The following is a 22,142-nucleotide window of genomic DNA, read 5'->3' as shown; positions in this document are numbered from 1 at the left end:
TGCATGTACACACATGGCCTAGAGTACATTCTGTGGGGCGTTTCCTACATACTTAAGGTAGGTACCTACGGTACTAGGCATGTACTAAACATGCATACTACTGTAAGTAGGCACCTACTATATAAGTCAGCTACCGTATTGCCTCCGCTTTGCCTACCGTACTCCATTCCTCCCACAAAACACGGACCTGGACGTCTGAAAGGGTTGTAATTACTCCAATATGCTTTGCCATTCATAGCACTGGAGCCACCAGCAGCTGGCAATATCTGAATCCTATCAGTTTCTATTCTGAATACCAACTACTGATCACCTACCTACAGGGACCTCGTCAGCCTTGTCAAAGCTGCGTACATCTGCCGGGGGCGGCGCAATAGCAGGTGACTCTGCGCAAACTTTGTGTAATCCCGATAGCCGCGCAACCGGTCGGCTATCTGCCCGCAACAGAGGCGGGTGTCAGACGGGTGCCTTACTATTTTCCGCTACCCGCTATGGGAGCACGTGATTGGATATTATGTAATTCTTAACCCCTTCTCTGCCCTTCCCCGGATTCCAAGGATTCTCGTTACGTACCAGCTATTTGGGAAGTGCGACCCTACCTACTGTGGATGGCCGGAGTACCTAAGTTTAGGTACTAAGTACGAGGTAGGCAAACAACACTCAAAGAGGGCGTCCGCTGATTCAAAGCGCATTATTGCCAAAGGCCCCTCTACTCGGGAGCTACGAAATAATGGGATAAGATGACGAGATACCGATGACGAGATACCGGCAACTATTCGTGATAAGGCGACTTTGGGAAGCATTTACTGGCAGCACCCAAGTTCGTTTAAGCACCTTGGAGGCACTTATGTACCCCGTATACATACCTACATACATACCTTAGCGCGCCAGGGGGGGGTAGGAAATTTATGTTAGATATTCTCTGGAATGAACTCACTATGTTTAGCCCATTTGGCTGACACACAGCTGTTTAGATTAAAAGTATACCTACATTAAATTATGTTAGCATTCTGACAGTATTTTTATTAGAAATGACTTTATTTCGAAAATCGTGTTCATTTTCCAACATGATTCCAACATGGTGTTGAACATCATGTTCTATAGCCCCCTACAGTCCCTACCTACAGCCCCTACAGCCCCTACAGCCCCTACAGCCAGTCAGTACAGCCAGTCAGTACAGCCAGTACAGCCGTAGCCGTACAGACCTAGCCGTACAGACCTAGCCGTAGACTTCGAACTTAGTCAAATTTCAGACCTACCTGCTATACAGACCTAGCCATACAGACCTAGCCATACAGCCAGCCAATCCAATCCATAGCCAGCTTCAAGGATAATCGCTGCAGGGATCAATTCAATCCAATCTACCACCACCACCACCACCACCTCGTAGCCCAACAGGGCACCCTGAAGGCTAGGAAACCTATCGCAATCGCTTCGTAGTTCGGGACTTTAACGGAAGGTTTCGTAGCCTTCGTCAAATACCGTAGGGGAAAAGGATTAAATAAATATTAAGCTATACAATAGTTATCCGTTAAACATAGTCATACATTAAAAATACATTTCATTTAACATATGTTCAACTTAAAAATGTAATTTAAAGTAAAAGGTATATTAAAAATATAAGGCTTTCTATATTAAAAGCAAAGTACCTATTATATTTCGCTATAGCTAGCTTTATATAGCTGTATTAGGTTGTTAGGACCTAATAACCTAGCTGTGACCATTTTCCTACCCCCCCTTGGCGCGCTAAGGTAAGTACCGACCTAGGTACTATACCTTAGGTACACTAATTAACCACCTACCTACCTAGCCCACTTGGTAGGTAAGTCGGTGCCCTAAATCCCCGTATCTAACTTGCCCAGGTGAAGCAACCACCAAGGTCGTTGTCCCATGTGCTCATCATTCGGCTCTGTTCATGACTGTACCTGAGCAGCTTCAAAGGTCTTGATGTCCAAGGCAAAATTAGTCATCCTCATCTTCTTCACCGTCATAGTGACTGGCGAGACTGGGTTCGAGAGGGTGATAACCACGTCCCATGCCGATACTGCGTTACGTCAGGATTTCCTATCACAAGTAACAAATTATGGCAGGACTAATGCTTCATCCACCACCTCGCTAATATACACTTTGGTGCGATATCTGATCGTATGCAGCACCGACAAGGCCGACAGAATCTGATCGAGTGACTATGCTGAAAGAGTTGGACCAGAGACCCTGATCCTTAGGGAGCGAAGACTCGCACCATAGTCGATTGCCTCCAAGAACCGTTGAATGCGGTTCACGAAAGAGTTGTTTGTCTCGTCCGACAGGGGTCCTAGATTTAGTTTGAGGTTCTTGGCGAACTCCCAACACTACAATTTGCCACTTGTAGTTGATGCCTTCGACTATGGGTTGAGCCACACATGACACAGCTGCATCCCTTGGGCTCGTATTGTACGATAAGTACTGCTTCTTTCGTGTGCTCCTCTCTCTAAGGGCCTTGGTTTAGCCAGACAAAGGTATTTTGACATAGACAAGTCAAATAAAAAGATTCACAAAAGCATTGCAGTCTCATAGTCTACAACTTCGTTGAACAAGCTTTTCGATCAAGCTAAGTAGGAACAATGGGATTGTATAATAAAAATAAGTTTACTTAGCGCAATAGCGGTTCTAGACCTTTTTTTTATAAAAAAAAACAATCTGATTATCAGTTAGACGAGGGCTTCACAGAACGACATCTCAGGTAAGCTGACCTTTGCTGTAACAGCAACACTCTTATTTCAAAGGCTAAAATACCACGAAAAGGTGAAAGAGGTGAACATCATCTAAGACATTATCGGATTGGACGTAACCATGTCACCAGATCGAGTCCCTAGTAATCGAGTTCCGCCTCGCCCGAAGACGCCTACAGACTACGTCCCTACGCCGATTCGTGCAAAAATAACCCCCTCAGAGACTTTCAGCCACCTCGTGAATAAGAAACAGAGATCCGCCAGAGTGCACGCGCTTGCTAAAGAGCGACTCACAAGTTCTAGGCCAACCACGCCTCGGACCCCTACTACCGTAAACTCCATTATCAAGTCCGCAAGAACCAGCCGGTCCGCTCTCAGTTCCGCAGGCAGAAATATAGCGTCCAGCCTTTCAAAGGCAAAGCCGGTGGTGGAAACAGCAGTCGCAGCCAGCAAGAAGGCTGCCGTCACAACTGCAAATCGCTTGACAAGAATGGCAACTGATGTGCCGAAAGTGGCCAAGCAGAAGGGAAAGGAGGTCGATGTATTGTCGACTCCATCTAGCTCATCATCGCAAAAATCACTGTATCATCGACCTAGGCTGCCCAAGCTCAAGATCCCCGAAGTTGATGCTGCAGTAAGAGACGCGTTAAATAGTGCATGTTCAACTGATACACAGAACAGCGAGAACTTTCGAATACTCCAAATTTCGCCCACGAGCCGAGAGCTCGAGTATGAATGGCAGAACGATGATAACCCACCTGACGTTGCTGCAGAGTTTCACAACATGTTAAGCGCACGCCGCAGAGTTCGTAAAGGTAAGTTTGGATCGAGGGTCACAAGATATTGCCGGGAGCGGCCAACCTGGCAAGACAGTTTCGTTGCCAGAGCCCATCTCGATAACCACGAGGATAGGGCGCTGTTGAAAGAGCTTACAGACGCTGTCCAGGAACAAAAGGATTACGCCGCCCGCCTAGTACAGAGAATCCCAGATCGTTTCCCCGGGCTCGAGGCTGTATCTGTGCCGGGGTCAACATTAAAATTATACTGGCAACACAAAAGCACATGGCCTAAGCAGTAAGGGCTCATGGGAATGATGGTCCATTCAGTTAATGATAGAACTGGCCGGTTCCAGGGGTCAAATATGGTCAAGTATGCGTACTCACTACTAATATAGATCTAGACTGTGATTTTGTGTCTAATCGACACAAATCTCTTTTGTTTGTTTTTTTTGATCTTTCTGCTGTGTACTTCTCAGATGCTCATGGCATGTCATATTGCCTATTTATGTTTCCTACTTGAGCAAGCCAGCTGCTCCCATTAGTCAATTGGTGGAAAACCACTGTAATTGAGATTGAATACAAAAGGATAATCATCATTAATTGAGGGCGATGAGATGCGCGCACTCCATGACGGGTTTAATGACCCCGCAATCCACAGAAGACACGGAGGTGATACAGCCGAGTTGTCACGCTGTTTAGGTCGTTAGTTTCACAAGGCACTCTTACCCGTCTGTGTAGAGCTCAAGAAACCATGTGATTGGATGACTTGGAAACACTTCATCGCATGCTGGGACACAGGCGGCTTGGCTTCACGTCAACAGTCGTTATACCAAGCCGGGTACCCCGGGTTGCCTGAATGAAAGTCGTTCTAGGCCATACAGGTGTAACAGCTGATCAGCAATAGCAATTAGCTGTGTCTAACACAATGAAACCAGGACAGATCACATATTCGGATTGGACAGCTGTCGTTTTCTGATTGTATCGAGCGTAGACTATCTTATGTTTCAACCAAACTCTACTGCATACGAGAGCTCGTGACCAGCTTGTGACCAAAATCAACTCAATCCACTGTTGTCTGCTCACTAGGTACCATGTCTAGCCGGGGTAGCAAGCATTGGACACCCCTTAGGTCTAGGCGCACTCGAAAATACCGAAGTGCCACCATTCTAATAGCTTGTAGTCTCTTCATAGTTTGGACACTGACGCACCTCTGGGGTTTGCCAGGATCGCACTTCAGCAAGTTACAGCAATATATGAATGGCCAACCATTGCGTCAACAGATTGCCAGCAAGAGCAGTTTCGATTGGAGTCAAGTCCCATACAAATACCCGCCTGGGCCTCTTACACCGTTGCCCACTGGCCGTCCCAAATCATTCCCTAACGTCCAATTCCGCCACAAAGCTGGTAATGCAGAACATGAGAGGCTTCGGAAGTCGAGGCAGCGCAAAGTTCTGGCGACGTTCATTGGCGACTGGGAAGCGTACAAGAAGTATGCCTGGTTGAAAGACGCACTAAAGCCGATCTCAGGGGGGTTCCATGATCAATTTAGCGGCTGGGCCGCGACCCTTGTTGATTCGCTCGACACGCTTTGGATCATGAGCCTCCGCGCTGAGTTTGATGAGGCTGTCGAAGCTGTTGCGCAGATTGACTTTGGCCAGTCAACTTCATTTAGAGTGAACATTTTCGAAACCAACATTAGGTACCTGGGCGGCTTGATCGCTGCTTATGATTTGAGCAAGCGGGAGGTGTTGCTGGCCAAAGCAATAGAGCTTGGTGATCTCATATATGCAGGCTTTAATACCAAAAATCGAATGCCTGTAGATTTCATTGACTTCAATGTTGCAAAGACTGGGGAGGGTTTGATAGTGGAGGGCTCGGTGGTTTCTGCTTCACCAGGAACACTATCCCTCGAGCTCACACGGCTATCGCAGATTACTGGTGATCCGAAATATTACGATGCGATCTCTCGAGTCATGGACGTGTTTTACCAAGGCCAGCAGAGATCCCGGCTTCCTGGTTTATGGCCGACATTCGTCTCCATGAGTGAACAGAATGTGACATTCGGTGACGAGTTTACCCTAGCTGGTAGTGCGGACAGCTTATATGAATACCTGCCCAAAATGCATGCTCTTCTGGGTGGCCTGGAGCCAAAATACGAGGAGATGAGTAGAAGATTTCTAGAGGCAGCTAAGGCCTTGATTTTCAGGCCGATGATTCCCACAAACGAAGCAATACTCATCCCAAGCAGCGGGAAAGTCGCTGGAGATGGCAACGTTATATTGGACCAAGAGACAGAGCATTTAGGATGCTATATCGGTGGTGTCTATGCCCTTGCTGGCAAACTACTCGGTGAAGAGGGCTATATCGACACTGGCTCAAGACTCACTCGCGGATGTGTTTACGGATACAGATCATTTCCCACCGGTATAATGCCCGAGCGGCTGAATATGTTAGCTTGCGAATCCATTGAGAAGTGCGAGTGGGATGAGACCAAATTCAATAAAGAGAGATCTAAACAGCACGAATGTCAGTCATCTGCTTAATTCCAAGCTACTAAATAAGTGACTAAGTTTATCTAGGGAAGGAACATTTGCCCCTCGGGTTCACTACCGCAAAGGACCCTCGTTACCTCCTGAGACCAGAGGCTATAGAGAGTGTTTTCATTATGTACCGAGTGACAGGGAATCCGATATGGCAGGAATATGGCTGGGACATGTTCAACGCCATCGTCAACGGTACACGCACAGGCCTAGGTACACACGCATCGGTCAAGGACGTGACCCGGAAAACCCCAACCTTGACGCAGGAAGATTACATGGAGGTACGTAGCAGCTTGGCTTGAATGAACTGACTAACGCTCAATCCAGAGTTTTTGGTTTGCAGAAACACTCAAGTACTTCTATCTGCTATTCTCTTCTCCAGATATCATCAGTCTAGACGACTTTGTTTTGAACACTGAGGCTCACCCATTCTTACGATGTAAATAATTTCATACTAAAAGTGAGGAGGTTGTATATAAATTGTTCATTTCTAATCGTTCTATCACTCTGTTGATATGTGTCTGCGATATTTTCTGAAACGTCGATAAGTTCTCCTCACATTACATCATCCCTAAGCAGTAGCGATTGAAACCTGCCTACGTCTTCTTTGAAACCTCTCTCCTATTTCCATCAGTAAAAAAACCAAAATGTAACCCGATACCGGATCACGCAATTATTGTTGGAGATTGCGGGGTCCTAGATAATGACGACTTCGAAAACGACCGCTGCCTATGTCTAGTAGGACTTTCGCGAAGGACCAAAATCTTGCGTCAAAAAGAAGAAAAGAGAATCATACACAGAATGACTACAGCAACCGTCACTTCTACGGGGTTACAGGCTCTGGCACCTCCCGGCCAGCCAGATATTTCGTATCATCCAGATCATGAAAAGTGGCAGGCTCGCATCGCACGTCGACAACGAGAAGGCAATTTGCCAACATCTATCCCCAAGGGCTTTCCAGGAAAGCTTACTGGTGATTTGGTTTGGGATGGGGAGACGATAGCGGACAATTACGACTGGACTTTTGTGTTTAGCACTGAACACCTGGCCGAGATTGACCGGGCAGTAGCTCATTTCAAAGGTATGCGAAGGCATGGACATCTGATATGACCAGTACTGAACACGATAACTAGGACTCAACAAGCCTCTGGGAGCCATCAGTCAGGAGACGTTTCCCTTGCCGACGCTGCACACACAGCTCCGCGGACTGTCGGCAGAGCTACACAGCGGCCACGGCTTCTTCGTGCTGCGGGGGCTAGATGTAGACAAGTATACACGCGAGGAGAACGTCATTATATACGCCGGTGTTTCCTCGCATGTAGCGTCTGTGCGTGGACGCCAGGATCACCAGTTCAACGGCGAGAAGGCCGATGTCACCCTGACACATATCAAAGACTTGACGTGGTCACACGATAGTAAGTTAATAGGCAGTCCAGCCTACACGACAGACAAGCAGGTGTTTCACACAGATCGTGGAGACATCGTATCGCTATTTGCGCTCGAGACGTCGGCTTCCGGGGGCGCCAGTAAACTCGCAAGTACCTGGCGAGTGTACAACGAGATAGCAGCCACTCGACCAGATCTCATTCACACGCTATCAGAGAACTGGCAAATGGAGATGTGAGTCGAGCTATCGCGCTATAATCAGAACATCTGTCATTATTCAAACAGCGTGAATACTGCTGACAGATCCCCGTAATCATATAGATTTGAGAAGGCCGACGCGCCGTTCGTGGAGAGACCGCGTATGTTGCCCCTTGAGTCATTTTTTCCCCTTTCTATTTTAGGTGTTTGTAGAGGCTTTACTAGTCTCTAAAAGCCATACACACCCCTCGGGAGTATCCATGGCTCCCACAGCCTAGTCTAGCTTTACCTAATAGCGCAATTGCTAACTCGAGCGAGTTGTAGTAATATTCCACTTCCCAGCGACGAAATCCACACCCGAGCGTCTCGCCCTCGAGTATGCTCGTCGTTACTTCGTCGGCTTCGGGGCGTTGCCTCGTAATCCAGCTATTCCGCCAATCACCGAGGCGCAGGCAGAAGCTCTCGACACCCTGCATTATCTCGGCGAGAGGTTCTGTGTAAACACGGACTTTCAGAAGGGAGATATTCAATATATAAACAACTTGGCGATCTTCCATGCACGAGACGGCTTCACAGACACGCCTGACAAACGGTATGTTACGCTAAGTCGCAATTCCTTTCTTTTATGTTGGTATGTACTGATAGTATTTCGCCTGTAGTCGGCATTTGTTGCGTCTCTGGTTACGTGATGCTGAAAATGCCTGGGAGACCCCGCGGGCTCTTCAACCGCAGTGGGATCGGCTCTACAAGGGTATTACTGTAGAGAATGAAGTGCTTCCGCTCGAGCCGTATATCCGTAGCAGCGCAGGCCATAGGCCCCGTTGAGCACATAAGTCACCCAAAACTTAGCTTGGAATTCGTGTCTACTGCTCAATATGGTGTCGTGCTGCGGAGAAGCGAACAGCAGGTGGATTGGGGTCTGTCTATTTGTGTATTGTGATTTGTTCTCTACATTTACATGAAATATATATTGCAAACTTTGTGAAAACTATTCAAGCCGAACAAAAACGCCCTTCTAGTGTTGTTGCTTCTTGTAATAAGGTGCTGTTGTACCGGACCTAATCAAGAAGAATCTCGTAGTGATCTGTTGCAACGCGAACCGGTTCATCGCGGTTACCGTATTTCCGCCGAACCAGCTCGAAGATAATCAGACCTGCGCTGGTGCTTGGGACTTGGCGAATCGTGGTCCACCAGAAGCCTCGATATAACATACGTACTACTCCTTTGCCTTCCGATGCAGCCTCTGAGGCGCATTGCGCCCATGTTTCTTGGTATGCGCGATAGTATGCCCTTAGCATCCTGAATCTCCGCTTTGACTTATCGGGAGTAGATATTCTGACTTTCTGTGCCTTTGCATCGAGATCTTCCAAATGGTCCCAGTGCTTGTTCTGCACATAGGTCAATGGGTGGAGGAGGACTTGTTGGGCGAATGATGCTCCAACGCCAGCAAACAACAAAAACATAGGCTCAATAGCATAGTGAGGTCGGATGACAAGAGGTTTGTTCTCATCTTGAGAAGTTGGGCGTTTTCGCGCGAGGATGTCAACCATATCCCGATTGAGCCCGCTGTAATACCAGGTAATAAACTTGTAGTAACCTTGCGCTTTCACATATTCGAATGTGCTGAAGAAGATGGCGCTGCCAAAGCTGTCTTTTATAAATGACAAGCCCCACCCAGCAAAAACGCCTCGCACGCCGATCTCGCGCAACTTCTCAGCAGAAAATGACCATATACTCCTTGGTTTACCACCGGTTCCTTGAACAAGATCCCGGTGGTCGTACCTAGCCTGTATGGCATCTAGGGGAGCGGCAACTAGACTCTGAATGCTCCCAGCCAGGAAACCCGCAGTAAAAGTATGAATGGGGTCTGGTGGTGGAAACACACGACGGGTTGACCTCGAACTTTCTTCATGAAGTGCCCCAAGGACTTGCAAATAGCTGGTGTATAGGAGAGCACCGACGCTAACATTAGCTATCAGGGGCGGTAGAATCTGTTCTGGAACGACACTCCAGCCATGCTGCCGAATCACGGTCGTAAGTAGTCCCGGCGTTGTGCCACGGGCCCATTGCCAGGCTTGTTTAAATGCCAAGCCAAGCCGGGATGACGTGTGGTCGTTAGCGACGGCTTTTACAAGGAGTTCTGTTTGGGCCTGATGGACACTTCTGGCATAGGCGAGATAGTCAACGCGCGTCCGGAAGAAGGCCTTCACGGGAGCTCTAAAATAAAAGGCGATGGCCTGAGCGCTCAGTGCACGAACACCAGCAGCTGATGCGGCTGTTGCAGCATTCTTCCTCGACGGGTTCTCGAGAGCACCATCTGGTGGCACGACTGGAAGGACGCCTCTATATAGGTTGTTATGTTGGCTCAAGCGGACTCCGTCATCACGGCCCGACGGCATTGTTTTTCCAGGTCATTTCGAGGTCGTGATACCGTTTGGTGCAGACTAGCTACAAACTAAAGATTGGTTGGACCTTGCGCTTGCGAAGGAGATCTGCCTAAAGACCGCACGAGGTATTTCCTGCGCCACAAATCCATAATATTTACCAAACAGGCGGGTCCGGTACCCGTCCATAGTAGTAGACTTGAGCCACCCTCGTTATATGCATACTGCCTGATAAGGGATATTGCCAGGTGCCCATGCATCTTTCGTCGCCCTGAGGTTCGTGATACACCGTTTACCTACTTAAGCATACAGTATACAGCAAAAACCCACCGGACCTATCTTTGCAAGCAATTCAGTTTCGCGTCTACTTATACTCGGCGGCATTTACCACATGATGATCTATCATAGGTACCTTCACACCGAGCTAAGCTGTTAAATTGGCACGAGCTAGTCGTGGCAAAGGCTTTGAATACCTTAAAAGGGACTCTGCAAGATATCGTGGCTACCTAGGGTCTGTTTTGGTACAGCCACTTCCTACCTTGTTTCAATACGGCCCGCCCTTCTTCCTGGTAATCAGCTATTGTACCTTACCTACGGTCTGACGCAGGTTAGAATCGGTCGGCAGTGTGTTATAGGATGCGCGTAGAAACGAGCAGCACTCGCGTTCAATAGCTAATACACGTTGCCGCCCGAGCGCAAGGACTGGATAGAGTTTTTCGAGATGATGGAGGATCTGTTGGTGTTAAACACGCCTACACCCATGGATTATGGCGGTTGACGACATGCGGCCCAGTCACGCTTCGGTACATATCTAGAATCGAGCACTCGCTGTTCTAGGGGGTGTGTCGATGGGCTTGAGGTTAATTAAGGACTCCTTGATGTGATACACAGTTTTGGCCATCTGCCAGATGACTCAAGGTATTGTAATCCACTGTGAATCACTGATCCTCACATTGACCTTGTCCCGGTGAGGGCTGTTTTGAAGCCCGGCGGAGTACTCCAACATCGCATTACTTCACGTTGGTCGACTGCGATAATGTATGGAATCTGTATGACGGAGTCAGAGTGATGATCTGAGCAGATATTTCTTGTTGCGAAAAGGTGAGGTATTAAGCATCGTCGCCTTTACTTCATCAGGTCTTGAACTGAATTGCAACAATAGAGTGCAGGGAATGTGTGACGTGATTGAAGATCTAATGGGATCATCATGGGATGAGCAAAAGAAATTTCATCTGTGACCCCGAGTAAAGAGGCCGAATCTTGCGCCGATCCATAGCACCTCATGTTGATTTCGGTCTCAGAAAATTCACTTCACAAATGTATTCACAACATGGCGAGTGTTTACTACATTCCAAGGGCCAACCATTCATGTTCTAAATGGGAAAACCCCAAGACAACTTCTACCAGCTATTGAAACTAGTAACAAGACATGATTTATGTCATCTTGAGTCAATCTAATATCTAATAGACGATCAAGGGATCTCATTCTTGTCGGGAAGGGATGATCGCGCACACGCGTCGTGTACAAATAGCTGACCAGCTTCTGCAATTGGCTATCAGTTCTCGTCTCCTCAAAGTTCGTTCATCTATCTTCTACAACTTGCAGTGTCGGCCCTTGTGTTGCGTATTCTATCAAATCCTCCATCCCCGACGCAAGAGAAGCTTTACAGAAATCATGCAGTCGATTATTGTTTCTTTTGCTGCGATTCTGGCTGCCACCACAATTGCCGGTCAGTTGCAAGATCTCTATCATATTTCGTCTCCTTTTCTACCATTCGAAGCGATATGCTTCTTTCATTTGGAATGAATGCATCGCTCAATGTAGACTTAGCAAGCTGACTTTGACTGCCGCAGTGCCCGTTGCGATGATGAAGCCGAGACAGATCGGCGATAATTCATCTCCTGTCGACATGGTCCTTTCGCAAGTTGGAACACATCTTCCTGGTGCTAATGACAAAGCCCTCAAGACAAACGGCACCGCCAAACCCAAGGATCCGCTCAGCAGTCTCACCGGGCTTACTAAAGGGCTTGGACTCTAGTAGGTGCCCTTGAAACACTCCCATCCGTCCGCAATGAAAGCGATTAACCTTTTAAAGATTCGGCGAAATTCTTCTTCTACTTCACCAAATTCAATGCGGCGTCATGTATATTTCACAAAGATGGCGTGTTTCATTGCACCTGGGTGTTCTCGATTTTAGACCGGATGATAAGTACGTTAATTGAATGGGGTTGGTTCTACATTATTCATAATTATAGTTTATTTCATGGTTTTGGCAAGCCATCTTGTGCTATATTGGCAACCATTCTTCTAAACTCCGGTCCAAGTGTATCAATCACGACAGACACGTCGGGTGGTATGGTTCTGGTGCTTTCGTACCGTTCCGAAGTGGCTGTCTTCGTATCTAATACTTCGGGACTGCCCTGCTCGTCGGTCTTCCTTGCTGCTCTAATGCCTTTAACATCTTTCCCTGAGCGAAGCGGTCCATTAGGCTGTGATGGAGTTATAAGTGTCTCATCGAGAAGAGCCTGCCATCGCGATGCGAAAATCCCAGGACCCGGCATATCTCCTCCACTAGTCGGGCTACTCCCATGTGCAGCGTCAATGATCTTTTGCATTTTCTGTTCCGATAGCTCCTCAAGTGTTGCAAGGTGTTTAGAATGGGCGTCGAGCTTCTCAAGAACAGCGTTTCTCTGATCCTCCGCAAGATTACTAAAAGCAACCCGGAGCCTTGGTTTTACGTCAGGTGTGAAAGGCTCTTCATCTGCTTCAGCATTGGATTGCTGCCGGAATAGCTTGATAGCACTACCCCGAATGAAAAGTTAGTAAACATGATTCAAGATAATTCCTTTTGACGTCAAGATGATAGACAGGATCACGAAACTATTTGCTGAACGGAATATGAGAAGTCCAAACGCGTACTCTGTCATCCAATCCCTCCATATATCCCTTAGATCTGGACAGCCACCACAAAAGTCGTGAAGGTATGCCCACAGTAAGTGACGATTTCTAGCTATGAGCCCCACGAAATCCTCAACGGTTAGCATCCTTGATTCTGAGCTGTTCTCGTTTGTTTTAGGCTTGGTGGTTTTGATGAAATCTGTAACAAAAGTTTCTATCGCGTTGAGATGTTTCCGGAGATCTACATTCTTGTGGACCACGCGAATCATGGGGTCGAGCGCTCCCAACGCTTCCAAAACGATAGCCGTCGTTAGGTCAGGGGCAGAGTTGCACAGAACATCTACTATACGCTCTCGATCCCTAATCGCAAGTTTAGCTGCATAATAATCTAAACATAAAGCATGTTGACGATCAGTCAGAGACTCCGCAAGTTGCGTGTTTGTAGACTCGAATATCGCAATAATGATCGATATCTGATCTTCCATACTTTTCTTCTGTACCGCCTTACGTTGAAGTCGGTCCGACGCTAGATGCTTATCGATCACTCCCATGTGGTCGTTGGAAATGCTGTCTTTGTCCGACTTGATCTTATCAGCAAGCTTGCGAAACTCTGCAGCATCCCATTCGAGAACTAATGAGATTATCCTAAAGCTCGTTAGATCCGGGCCATATTGATATAATCAGCCAAGAATTACCTTTGCACTGAATCCCGCAAAGTCAGCAATCTCACAACTCGGAACACTAGCGGAGCAACTCACTCAAATTCATTCCGTCAGCAGCATTCGAGGTCAAACCCATCCAATTCGAGATGGCTCCTATGCTGACTTTGGAGAGAAACAGCCTACTCATTCCATTGATCATGCTCGCTGCGTTGCCGACACGGAGTGTTTGACCAATCATAGTGTATGGAACTAACCTATGTATGTTCTCGATGAGCTTGAGTAAATAAGGGCCCTCTGGTGAAAGAACAAATACTTGATGAAGAAACGTGGCAATATGAAGGGAGGCATATTCAACGGCCCCTTTGAGCGCAGGAGAATGTGCTTCGAGATCGTTGGTACGGGCAAGCTGATCAAAAATTTCGTGAATCAGATTGCCGTAGACAAGATGACATATGCAATCACGCCATGAATCCGCAAGATCTTGAGCCTTTGCTCTGTCGTATTGCCCGTGTAGGTTCGGCAGATGGTCACATGAGACGCCCGAGAGAAGCCCCCTGGTAACTGCCGCGTGGACAACGGACGCCGCAGTGGCGAGTCGCTTTCGAGTGCCCAATGTGCCCTTGTCATAGCTATCGGATAGATCAGCGTCCCCAAACCGCTTCATGATGCCCTTGAATTTGACCGGCCAGAACTCGGCCGATAGGTCTCTCGCAGCCGGTGCTCTCAAGATCAGTCTTGTGAGAAGGAGTTGGAGCAATGGCGATGACGACAAATCATGTGGTTTGGCTGGACGGCCATCTTTCCCGCGATCAACGAAAGGCCACCCATATTGCTCGATGGCCTGGGGACTTTGGAAGCTTTGAGCCTCAGCATATGTCTCATGATGGACCAAGATGTCCAGCAGAGCGCGAAGCTGCGGGGCACTCAAGCCCCCCGGCTCGGTCATTTTGGGGTTTTAGAGTGGGAATGCGCCGGTACAGTATAACACAAGTAACAAAAAACGAGCGCTATGGCATAGCCGGCTATTTACCCACGTCAGAAGGTTACCTAGTAACTCAATTGATACCTACATATGTAGGCAGGTAGTTAGGTATCTAGCTGGGTATCCGGGTTATATGGAGTTGGAAATCTGAGGTCATCACAAACATTTGACGTCAACGCCATTGTTTCCCTCTGCGAGCTGGTGGCCCAAGCTCTGTAGCTTACCTACTGTACTATGTACTTCCCTACAGTAGTTAGCTAGGTACATCTAGGTATCTAGCTCGTACACTAGGTAGGTACCTAGCTCCTGTTACCAGTAGGTAGGCAGTAGGTAGAGGATGTTACCGACACGTCACCTATGTTACCTACCCTAAGTAGGTACCTATGCTAGCAGGTAGTATAGTGCACACACCGTGTCGGCACTATGAAATGTTGTGCTTGTCGGCCAACATCAGACATCAGTCACTCCACGCGCTTAAACTACCGAGCTACGTCTACTTTCAAATCGATGGCAGGTAGCATATTCATGAATATGCTCTATTACATAATGTTACTGTATTATAACGCGGGCTGAGGGCTGACCTTGACCACGATTAGACAGACTCTTACCATCACTTTCGAGGCCCGTCGATACGTCTCATACAAGCGACGGCTGAATAGCCTCATTCTCCAACACGAGCTGTGTGTCTGATTTCTATTGGGTGTAACAACCGAAACCTGCAGATATGGTGTCACACGTACAAGAGTGCTCGGCGCGGTCATCTTGTGTAACATACATGGGACCATATTGGTGGTTGTTCACCCGCTAGTTCCTCGAGCCTCCGAGTCGGATCGTGGATTACTTAATTTACGCTGCATTAAAGTATCTAGTGGTCTCCTTATATGACAATGGATCAGGCGTGAAGTCGGGCGTTGAGAAGGTACTGTGTAATCAGACCAGGTGAGAGATGGCTCCTCAGAAGCCTGCCTCCTGCCTACACGGGTAAGCACGTCTAGCCATAGTCTGACGGATTTGAAGCGGCCGCGTACGCATTATTGAGGACCTACCTATCGTGAATACTTCGACCGAAAGTGGGCTGGCCATATTGTAGTAGTCGTTTATGCTAGATTAGGCATTTGAATTAGGGGTTTACACCAACCTCGAGGGAAACCTTGTGCGATTCCATCCGAGTCGGGCATCTTTGCCCCACATCCACATCTACATCCCGACGGATGCCATATCGAGCCACATGTATCTACCTAGCACATGTAGGCGTCTTTGCGTAGATAATGCTGATCCGGCCTATCTCCCGACAACACTTTCCTCACTTTGGTGGACTAGGTAATGTATGTGATCGACGAACGCCGGAGAAGCTTCTCATAGGAGTGGCGAATATGGAAGTGGTATCTATCACCTCCAGATATCACATAAGAATGGTGCTGTGGCATTGATTAGTTGGCAAATCCGTTGATCCTTGGTTCGCGGTTGATAAAGAGATGGTTAATCTTGACCTTGCAGCAGGATATCGATGACCGAGCACCTCTGTTCTTGCTTCTTCCTCCCTTTCTTTTTAACTGCAACCACAGCAGAACAAGAATCCACCTGACCGGGTTGCTCGAGAAACCACATTCCACCAACGACAAAGTGGCGTTCATTCGGAAGGGCTCTGCAGGCAGACCTGATGTTAGCAAGGTATGCAATCCCATCTGCCGACCTCGGCAGATTATGGCCCAGATCCGTCTCGCTTGGCACTATATGTAAATTCGAAGAGTGGGTAGTGTCCCCAGGCATATCAGACAAGGTCGGGGTAGGAGTCCAGTTGGTAGATAAACAGTTGCCGCGTTTAGTGCAGCAGCATCTTCTTCACCTTTGCTTACACATGCACGCTAGCAACGCCCGTCGCGTAGTCACCTTCGTAACGATTGCTTCCTTAATCACTTCAAGTACTCTCGAAGTTGATAGCCAAGGTCCCAAGAGTTCTCTACAAAAAGCTTGACATGGTCAAGCTTTTGCCAAGGGTCGGATGGCGTTGTAAAGAAGAGAAGAAACCTGCCTGATACGGTATAGTTGACTGTCGATCCAACGTTGCGACTTGCTATGTCAGGCATGGAGCGCATAATATCAACACATGCATTTTGCAGCCTTCAGCTTCCTAGCTATGAGATTGGCTGCCTAGACGACACGAGATGGAATCTCCTTCCTTATCGCATCGTCGGAAGTGCCCGTTTGGCGCTGGACTTGGCAGGACTACTCAAATTGGAGATTGGCCAAGATATGTCGAAATAGAGGCATGCTGTGAATGGACGGATCATTTATCCTGCTATTATGGTGCCATTCGTTGTCTCATCATGGAATACTTAAGGGCCCTATCACCCGCGTTATCTCACCAGATTTCAGCAGCACATGTTCTTGACAGTCACCGAGTAAAGTGTACGGTTAAATCTGGTTCACCATGGTTTCACATATCCTTCCTGTTGCCGCCCTCGCCGGCGCTGCTATGGCTGCTTGCCCTCTCTCCGTTGAGCTTACTGGCGCTACCGGACATGTTGCTCAAGTGGCCGTGACAAATACCGCCAACGAGGCCATCACCGTCTTCAAGGGTAACACTGTTCTCCTTGATCATGCCACTAAAGACTTCGTGGTGTCCGACGCCTCTGGCAAGGCCCTTCCTTTTGAGGGTAGCTTCGTCAAGTACCGAAAAACTGGTATTGCCTCCAAGATGTTCCAGACGATCCAGCCAGGCGAGACAGTGAATACTGAAGTCAACACGGCCACTACTTACCGCCTCGCTGGTGTTGCAGCGGCCAAGATCAATGCTTTACAGGGCTTCCACTATGTGACGGGCAGCACCGCCCCCACGTCATTGAAGGAGACGAAGTACTGCGAGGCTACTTCTAACACAATGACCATAATTCCTGATCAAAGCAAGGTTGCTGAGTACGTAGTAGCTGGCACTATGGAATTCACAAAAGCAATTAGATTAGTGAGTTCTAACTTGGCATCAGAGAGCACCTATTGGCCCGCGCCGAACCCGTCGTCAACTCGCGCATTCAGAAGCGCAGCGTCAAGTACAGCTCTTGCAGCTCTTCGCAGACCTCGAGCTTGCAAACGAGCGTCAACGACGCTATCTCCATGTCTCGCGCCGCTGCAACCGCAGCTGGCACCTCGGCCGCTTATTTCACTACCTGGTTTAAATCAACCTCCGTAGCGTCTAAGGTCAAGAGCATCTACACCGATATCACTGGCGTGCAGACGACCTCGCCCACAATTTCTTGCACTGACACATACCGTGGTTGCACTGACGGCTCTGCCCTATTATAGTGAGTTTTCCTTGATCCATGCATTGGACTTCCACTCATATGAAGCGTATGAGTTCTATAACTCGTACCAGAGCAATACATACCCTGAAACAATCCCAAAATTTTACTTCATAATAAATGGCTAACCCTGCTTTTACAACAGCACCGTTCCTTCAGCAAACGTGGTTGGTAAGTTTGAAATTCCTAAATCATTTATCATTATAGCAGGACTTAGAGCCATGGTCGCTCCAACTAGTCTCACCCTGGCTCCCTCACGGTTTCCTTTCCTCCCACATTACAAGACGAAGCTAACATGCTTAGTTCCCTGTCCTAACAACGGATACTGGGACTTCCCGGAGTTAGCATCGAACTGTGCCGACGATGATTACGACAAGGGCGGCTCTATCCTCCACGAATTCTCCCATCTTGTAAGTTCCCTCATGCTGACCCAGCAACCCATCAGTTCTGGGAAATTAGTCTTGTGACATTGGCCTGACACTTATCCGCTACAGTACGGTACGGATGACTACGCATACGGCCAGGCTGCCGCCAAGCAGCTTTCGGCCTCTCAGGCGGCTGCTAACGCCGACACCTATGAGATTTACGCCGGTAGTGTACGTCTTGGTGGTTGCAGCAGCTAGATATATTTCGATAGGTATATACAATAAGTTGTATACAGGATTTTCAATTTGAAAAGTGTTATTAGAGTATAATTCGTTCTGAAACACCCCCATAGTCATCTGTGAGCACGTAAGCCTGTAAAGTATCGACCAGTCAACGAGCCTCAAAGACTATGAAACAAGGCTTGGTGAAAATAGTCAGTCTTATATCAGCATAGGCTATATACTTATTTTGTTTCATACCAGCGTAGGACGGATCGCCCCGTGTAAGACAGTTGCATGAGTGGGGGAAATGTGCAATCCAGCCCGTTCACTTGGTACTCTAGCCCTACAGTATTTGAGCTTTACATGAGGAAGAGATGTGCGCTCTATAAACTAGACTATTCATATCTAAGTAGGCTTGACACACGGCAGACACACGGCATGCTCATCTCAATTGGCCCTAAAATAACATCATGCTATCGTCATTGTTGTCATCAGCGCTTATCTTACTCCTTGTCTGGAGCTCAAGCAGAGGCCTCGTAATAATGTGAACCCAGCATGATCTGCGCAATCGCAGCATAATACGAGGGTTTCTAAACCTCGATATTGCCCGTTAACCGAATATCTCGGCTGCTTGCGCCCAACCATACGGTGTAATTCCCCGCCTGAATAGTCCACGCCTGCGCAACGACATCCCACACGCTGAAATCTCGCCGTGTCAGCTCGAAACGCACAATTTGCGTCTCATTCGGTAATAGTAGCGATGTCTTGTTAAAACCACGCAGTTGCTTAGGCGCACTATTCGGTATACCGAGATACAGCTGCGCAACCTCAGCCCCTGAGTCTGACCCTGTGTTGGTGATCTCTGCCTCTACCATGGCCACAACCTCCCATACATCGTCGCTCGTCGGGAACGGATATTTCTTGCCCACGCAATTTGACAGTCCTGGGAGGGGATTGATAGAAAGTGACGAATATTCAAACATGGTATAACTTAGCCCAAACCCGAATTCAAAGCGTGGCGTGATATTCTTCGCGTCGAAGTCTCGGTAATCAACGTATATGCCCTCCGTATAATCACACTGGGGGCTTGTATCGTTCGGCGAGACAAGTCCACAAGGCTTATACACCGAGTAATCGCTCTCGTTGCGAGCTAAAGTGTATGGAAGTTTCCCCGAGAATCCGGCCTCCCCATAAAGGAGTTTAACTAGGGCCTCACCGCTTTCTTCGCCAGGAAGATGCGCCATGATAGTTGCGGTGACGTTGGGATGTTCAATCCATTGGTCAACAAGCCTGACACCAGCTGCATGGATGACCACAATTGTATTTGAACACTTGGCTGCGACATTTTGGACGAGCCCGTCACTGAAATCATCGTGCAGACCGTCCCGATCCCACCCTTCCGTGGCAATGGCGTTTATGAAGACTAGACAAGCATCTGAAGCACCGTTCACGTCTGGGTCGAAAGATGTAAGGTCCCAGTTTACCCAGGTACCATCTTGACGAGCACGATGTTGAATGGAGCTCAACGGCTATGGCATTGTCAGTTACCTTGCAAACTAGGCAAAAGAGCATGATAAACTCACATCAGTGATATATGCCGGGCCGTTGGCGCCAGCCCTCCCACCTGTAACAATAGTTCCACCTTTTGCTGCCTGGTCGAAGTGTTCCTCGGTGCCTAATACCGCTTGGCCCATTTCTTGTGAAGAAGTGTAACCGAGCTGGAAAAGGATATCGGTATTTTTGGTTGCAGGTACAGTGGCATCATAGCCAAACACAGAAAGCATTACAGGGCTTTTCTTGAAAGGTAGTGCGTCGTTGTTTTTCACTAGAACATGTCCAGCAATTGCTCCTTCCAAAACGATGTCTCTGGACTCCGGAATACGGGCATCCACTGGATCATGAGGTTGCGTGAGATTCTTCATTCCTTTCCCTGGTATCGGGAAATTGTCTTGGCCGACAAGATACCATGCAGCAATGATCCTGCCCGGATGTCAGATGAAATAGGATCAACGGGAGTTAGAATTTTCACCTGGTTGCCATATCTGTGACTCTGGATGCATCAACAGTCCCATTGCTCACGGCATCGGTGAGGTTGGTACCGAAGGAGCCCCCTGACGGCATTACCATATCCAAGCCAGCATTAGAACTGTTCACATTGTGCTGGGCGTTCCAATCAAGTACTACGAAACCGTCGAACTGTAGCTCCGTCTTCAGTATTCCGTTCATCAGCTTGCTATTCATACAGCCGTAAGTGTTATTGATTCTGTTATATGAGCACATAACCGAAGCAGTCCCGGCCTTTACACCATCCACAAAAGGCCAAAGATAGAACTCATGAAGCGTTTTATCATCAATGTTAGAAGATTCAGCCTCTACTCCGAAGTAGGGGCGCCTGAACGTCTCTTGCTCATTGCCAATAAGGTGCTAAATGGGACAGGATTAGCTAAGATGATGTACGCGAATGATAGAGAAGGTACCTTTAAGGTAGCGATGACCCCAGCCTCTTGGTGAGCTATAATGGACTCAGAAACAAGCTGCCCAGAAAGATAGGGGTCGACCGAAAAGCCTTCCCAATTCCTGCCCCCAAGAGGTGTTCGTCCAAGAGGTCCAGCGTTAGGTCCCAGCAACACATTGACTATATCTTGTTAAAATAACGTTCATCAGATACAAGTCAGGGGCCCTCAGACCCACCTCCTTTTGCCTTGAACTCTTTACCCATATAAAGTCCTCTTTGGTAAGTCAGGTTTCTGTCCCAAGAAGCACCCACGTGAAGAGCTGATGGGAAGGAGGTAACTAGATCCGTCGCTCTCACCCCGTTACCCGCATCGTGAAGGCAAAGACCAGGCCAATTCAGTCTGGGCACGGTTCCTGTGTTCCCAGCGCAGGTATTGTCCGGGACAGCGAAGCCGCGAGTAATATTAGCTCTCTCTTCCAGTGTCATTTGACTGACGAGGTCTCTAGCACGAGCATAGGCGCCGGCCCATGCTGTACCAGCACCCTTCCCGGTAGCTTTGAGAGAGCGTCATCAGCGTGTCTATTCATTGCAATTGACGCGATACGATTAAACTCACGCGAGGGATAGACTAGGGGAGACTGTGCATATTCGGATGTGGCTACGCCGCCGTACAGTAGCACTTGGAGTGCCGAGAAGGATATAAACCGCATCACGACACGGGCATCACTTTCAATTTAATATATCCACCTTGAGGTAGAACGAGAGCAAGTTATCACCCAACTCTGGGATAGGCGATATGGCTGACTTATTAACGATTGAAGGAGGTTGGTTTAATGCTCCCAGGTGCATGGCGGACTTGGCAGTGACGAAAGTCGGTGAAAAGCCACCCGAAGAGATCGGGCAGCTGCGGGGCCGCGATCGGGTGCTTGCAGGCTCATAGCCCCGCTCACAGACAATAGCAATCATTATCTAGAATATGTCGAGGATTTAGTTGAATGGAGGCTATTCTCGAATGATGGGGGTGTTTCAATATGGCATGTGCCTGGCAGGTTGTAGGATGGTCTTTAACAGACCAGTTTGATTAGAACGATGCTACCTAAAGGCCACTTTAAAGCACGTGGCCGACATGATTAGCCACTCGCAGGCTAGACCATTCCCTCCCCAACTTTTACAGAAACCAGCTTCGTCATTACGTGTGTGACCTGTTCATTACCTGCCTATAGCATGTCTCTTTCCAGACTAAATTCCCTTTGGACCTGCAACTTG

At 48.1% G+C, this 22,142-nt stretch overlaps 8 protein-coding genes across 8 annotated transcripts; 5 read left to right on the top strand and 3 right to left on the bottom strand.

The window, feature by feature from the left end:
- The first annotated feature begins 2,701 nt into the window (after nt 1-2,701).
- On the top strand, nt 2,702-3,906 carry F5B22DRAFT_156494 (uncharacterized protein). Its single transcript, XM_047969201.1, has 2 exons — nt 2,702-2,719; nt 2,782-3,906. The coding sequence occupies exon 2, from the start codon at nt 2,830-2,832 to the stop codon at nt 3,784-3,786; it is 957 nt and encodes a 318-aa protein (XP_047835760.1). The 5' UTR covers nt 2,702-2,719; nt 2,782-2,829; the 3' UTR covers nt 3,787-3,906.
- An 834-nt stretch (nt 3,907-4,740) lies between these two features.
- F5B22DRAFT_632886 (glycoside hydrolase family 47 protein) lies at nt 4,741-6,474 on the top strand (the record flags this gene model as incomplete). Its single annotated transcript, XM_047976755.1, has 3 exons — nt 4,741-6,013; nt 6,067-6,308; nt 6,355-6,474. The coding sequence occupies 3 exons, from the start codon at nt 4,741-4,743 to the stop codon at nt 6,472-6,474; spliced, it is 1,635 nt and encodes a 544-aa protein (XP_047835759.1).
- A 296-nt stretch (nt 6,475-6,770) lies between these two features.
- Nucleotides 6,771-8,723, top strand: F5B22DRAFT_156431 (TfdA family taurine catabolism dioxygenase TauD). The gene is made up of 5 exons (XM_047969199.1): nt 6,771-7,108; nt 7,161-7,647; nt 7,735-7,772; nt 7,936-8,203; nt 8,271-8,723. The coding sequence occupies exons 1-5, from the start codon at nt 6,829-6,831 to the stop codon at nt 8,434-8,436; spliced, it is 1,239 nt and encodes a 412-aa protein (XP_047835758.1). The 5' UTR covers nt 6,771-6,828; the 3' UTR covers nt 8,437-8,723.
- Nucleotides 8,474-10,132, bottom strand: F5B22DRAFT_156441 (mitochondrial carrier domain-containing protein). Its single transcript, XM_047969200.1, has one exon. It carries the CDS (start codon nt 10,008-10,010, stop codon nt 8,670-8,672), a length of 1,341 nt encoding a protein of 446 aa, XP_047835757.1. The 5' UTR covers nt 10,011-10,132; the 3' UTR covers nt 8,474-8,669.
- Nucleotides 10,133-11,670: 1,538 nt separating this feature from the next.
- Nucleotides 11,671-12,034, top strand: F5B22DRAFT_641539 (uncharacterized protein; the record flags this gene model as incomplete). The annotated part of the gene is made up of 2 exons (XM_047978002.1): nt 11,671-11,725; nt 11,850-12,034. The coding sequence occupies 2 exons, from the start codon at nt 11,671-11,673 to the stop codon at nt 12,032-12,034; spliced, it is 240 nt and encodes a 79-aa protein (XP_047835756.1).
- A 223-nt stretch (nt 12,035-12,257) lies between these two features.
- On the bottom strand, nt 12,258-14,502 carry F5B22DRAFT_641538 (uncharacterized protein; the record flags this gene model as incomplete). Its single annotated transcript, XM_047978001.1, has 4 exons — nt 12,258-12,798; nt 12,865-13,539; nt 13,590-13,596; nt 13,653-14,502. 4 exons carry the CDS (start codon nt 14,500-14,502, stop codon nt 12,258-12,260), a joined length of 2,073 nt encoding a protein of 690 aa, XP_047835755.1.
- A 2,221-nt stretch (nt 14,503-16,723) lies between these two features.
- On the top strand, nt 16,724-18,635 carry F5B22DRAFT_156291 (Deuterolysin metalloprotease family-domain-containing protein). The gene is made up of 5 exons (XM_047969198.1): nt 16,724-17,454; nt 17,523-17,837; nt 17,980-18,005; nt 18,138-18,244; nt 18,329-18,635. Exons 1-5 carry the CDS (start codon nt 16,970-16,972, stop codon nt 18,455-18,457), a joined length of 1,062 nt encoding a protein of 353 aa, XP_047835754.1. The 5' UTR covers nt 16,724-16,969; the 3' UTR covers nt 18,458-18,635.
- A 52-nt stretch (nt 18,636-18,687) lies between these two features.
- On the bottom strand, nt 18,688-21,913 carry F5B22DRAFT_585591 (glycoside hydrolase family 3 protein). The gene is made up of 6 exons (XM_047973505.1): nt 21,493-21,913; nt 21,113-21,430; nt 20,899-21,056; nt 20,451-20,845; nt 20,005-20,401; nt 18,688-19,950 (listed from the first exon to the last, which is right to left on the bottom strand). The coding sequence occupies exons 1-6, from the start codon at nt 21,584-21,586 to the stop codon at nt 19,012-19,014; spliced, it is 2,301 nt and encodes a 766-aa protein (XP_047835753.1). The 5' UTR covers nt 21,587-21,913; the 3' UTR covers nt 18,688-19,011.
- Between the last annotated feature and the right edge of the window lie 229 nt (nt 21,914-22,142).

This window comes from Xylaria bambusicola (genome assembly GCF_022495145.1).
Source record: "Xylaria bambusicola strain CBS 139988 unplaced genomic scaffold F5B22scaffold_2, whole genome shotgun sequence".
Lineage (NCBI taxonomy): Eukaryota > Fungi > Ascomycota > Sordariomycetes > Xylariales > Xylariaceae > Xylaria > Xylaria bambusicola.
This window is presented reverse-complemented; position numbering and strand designations above follow the sequence as displayed.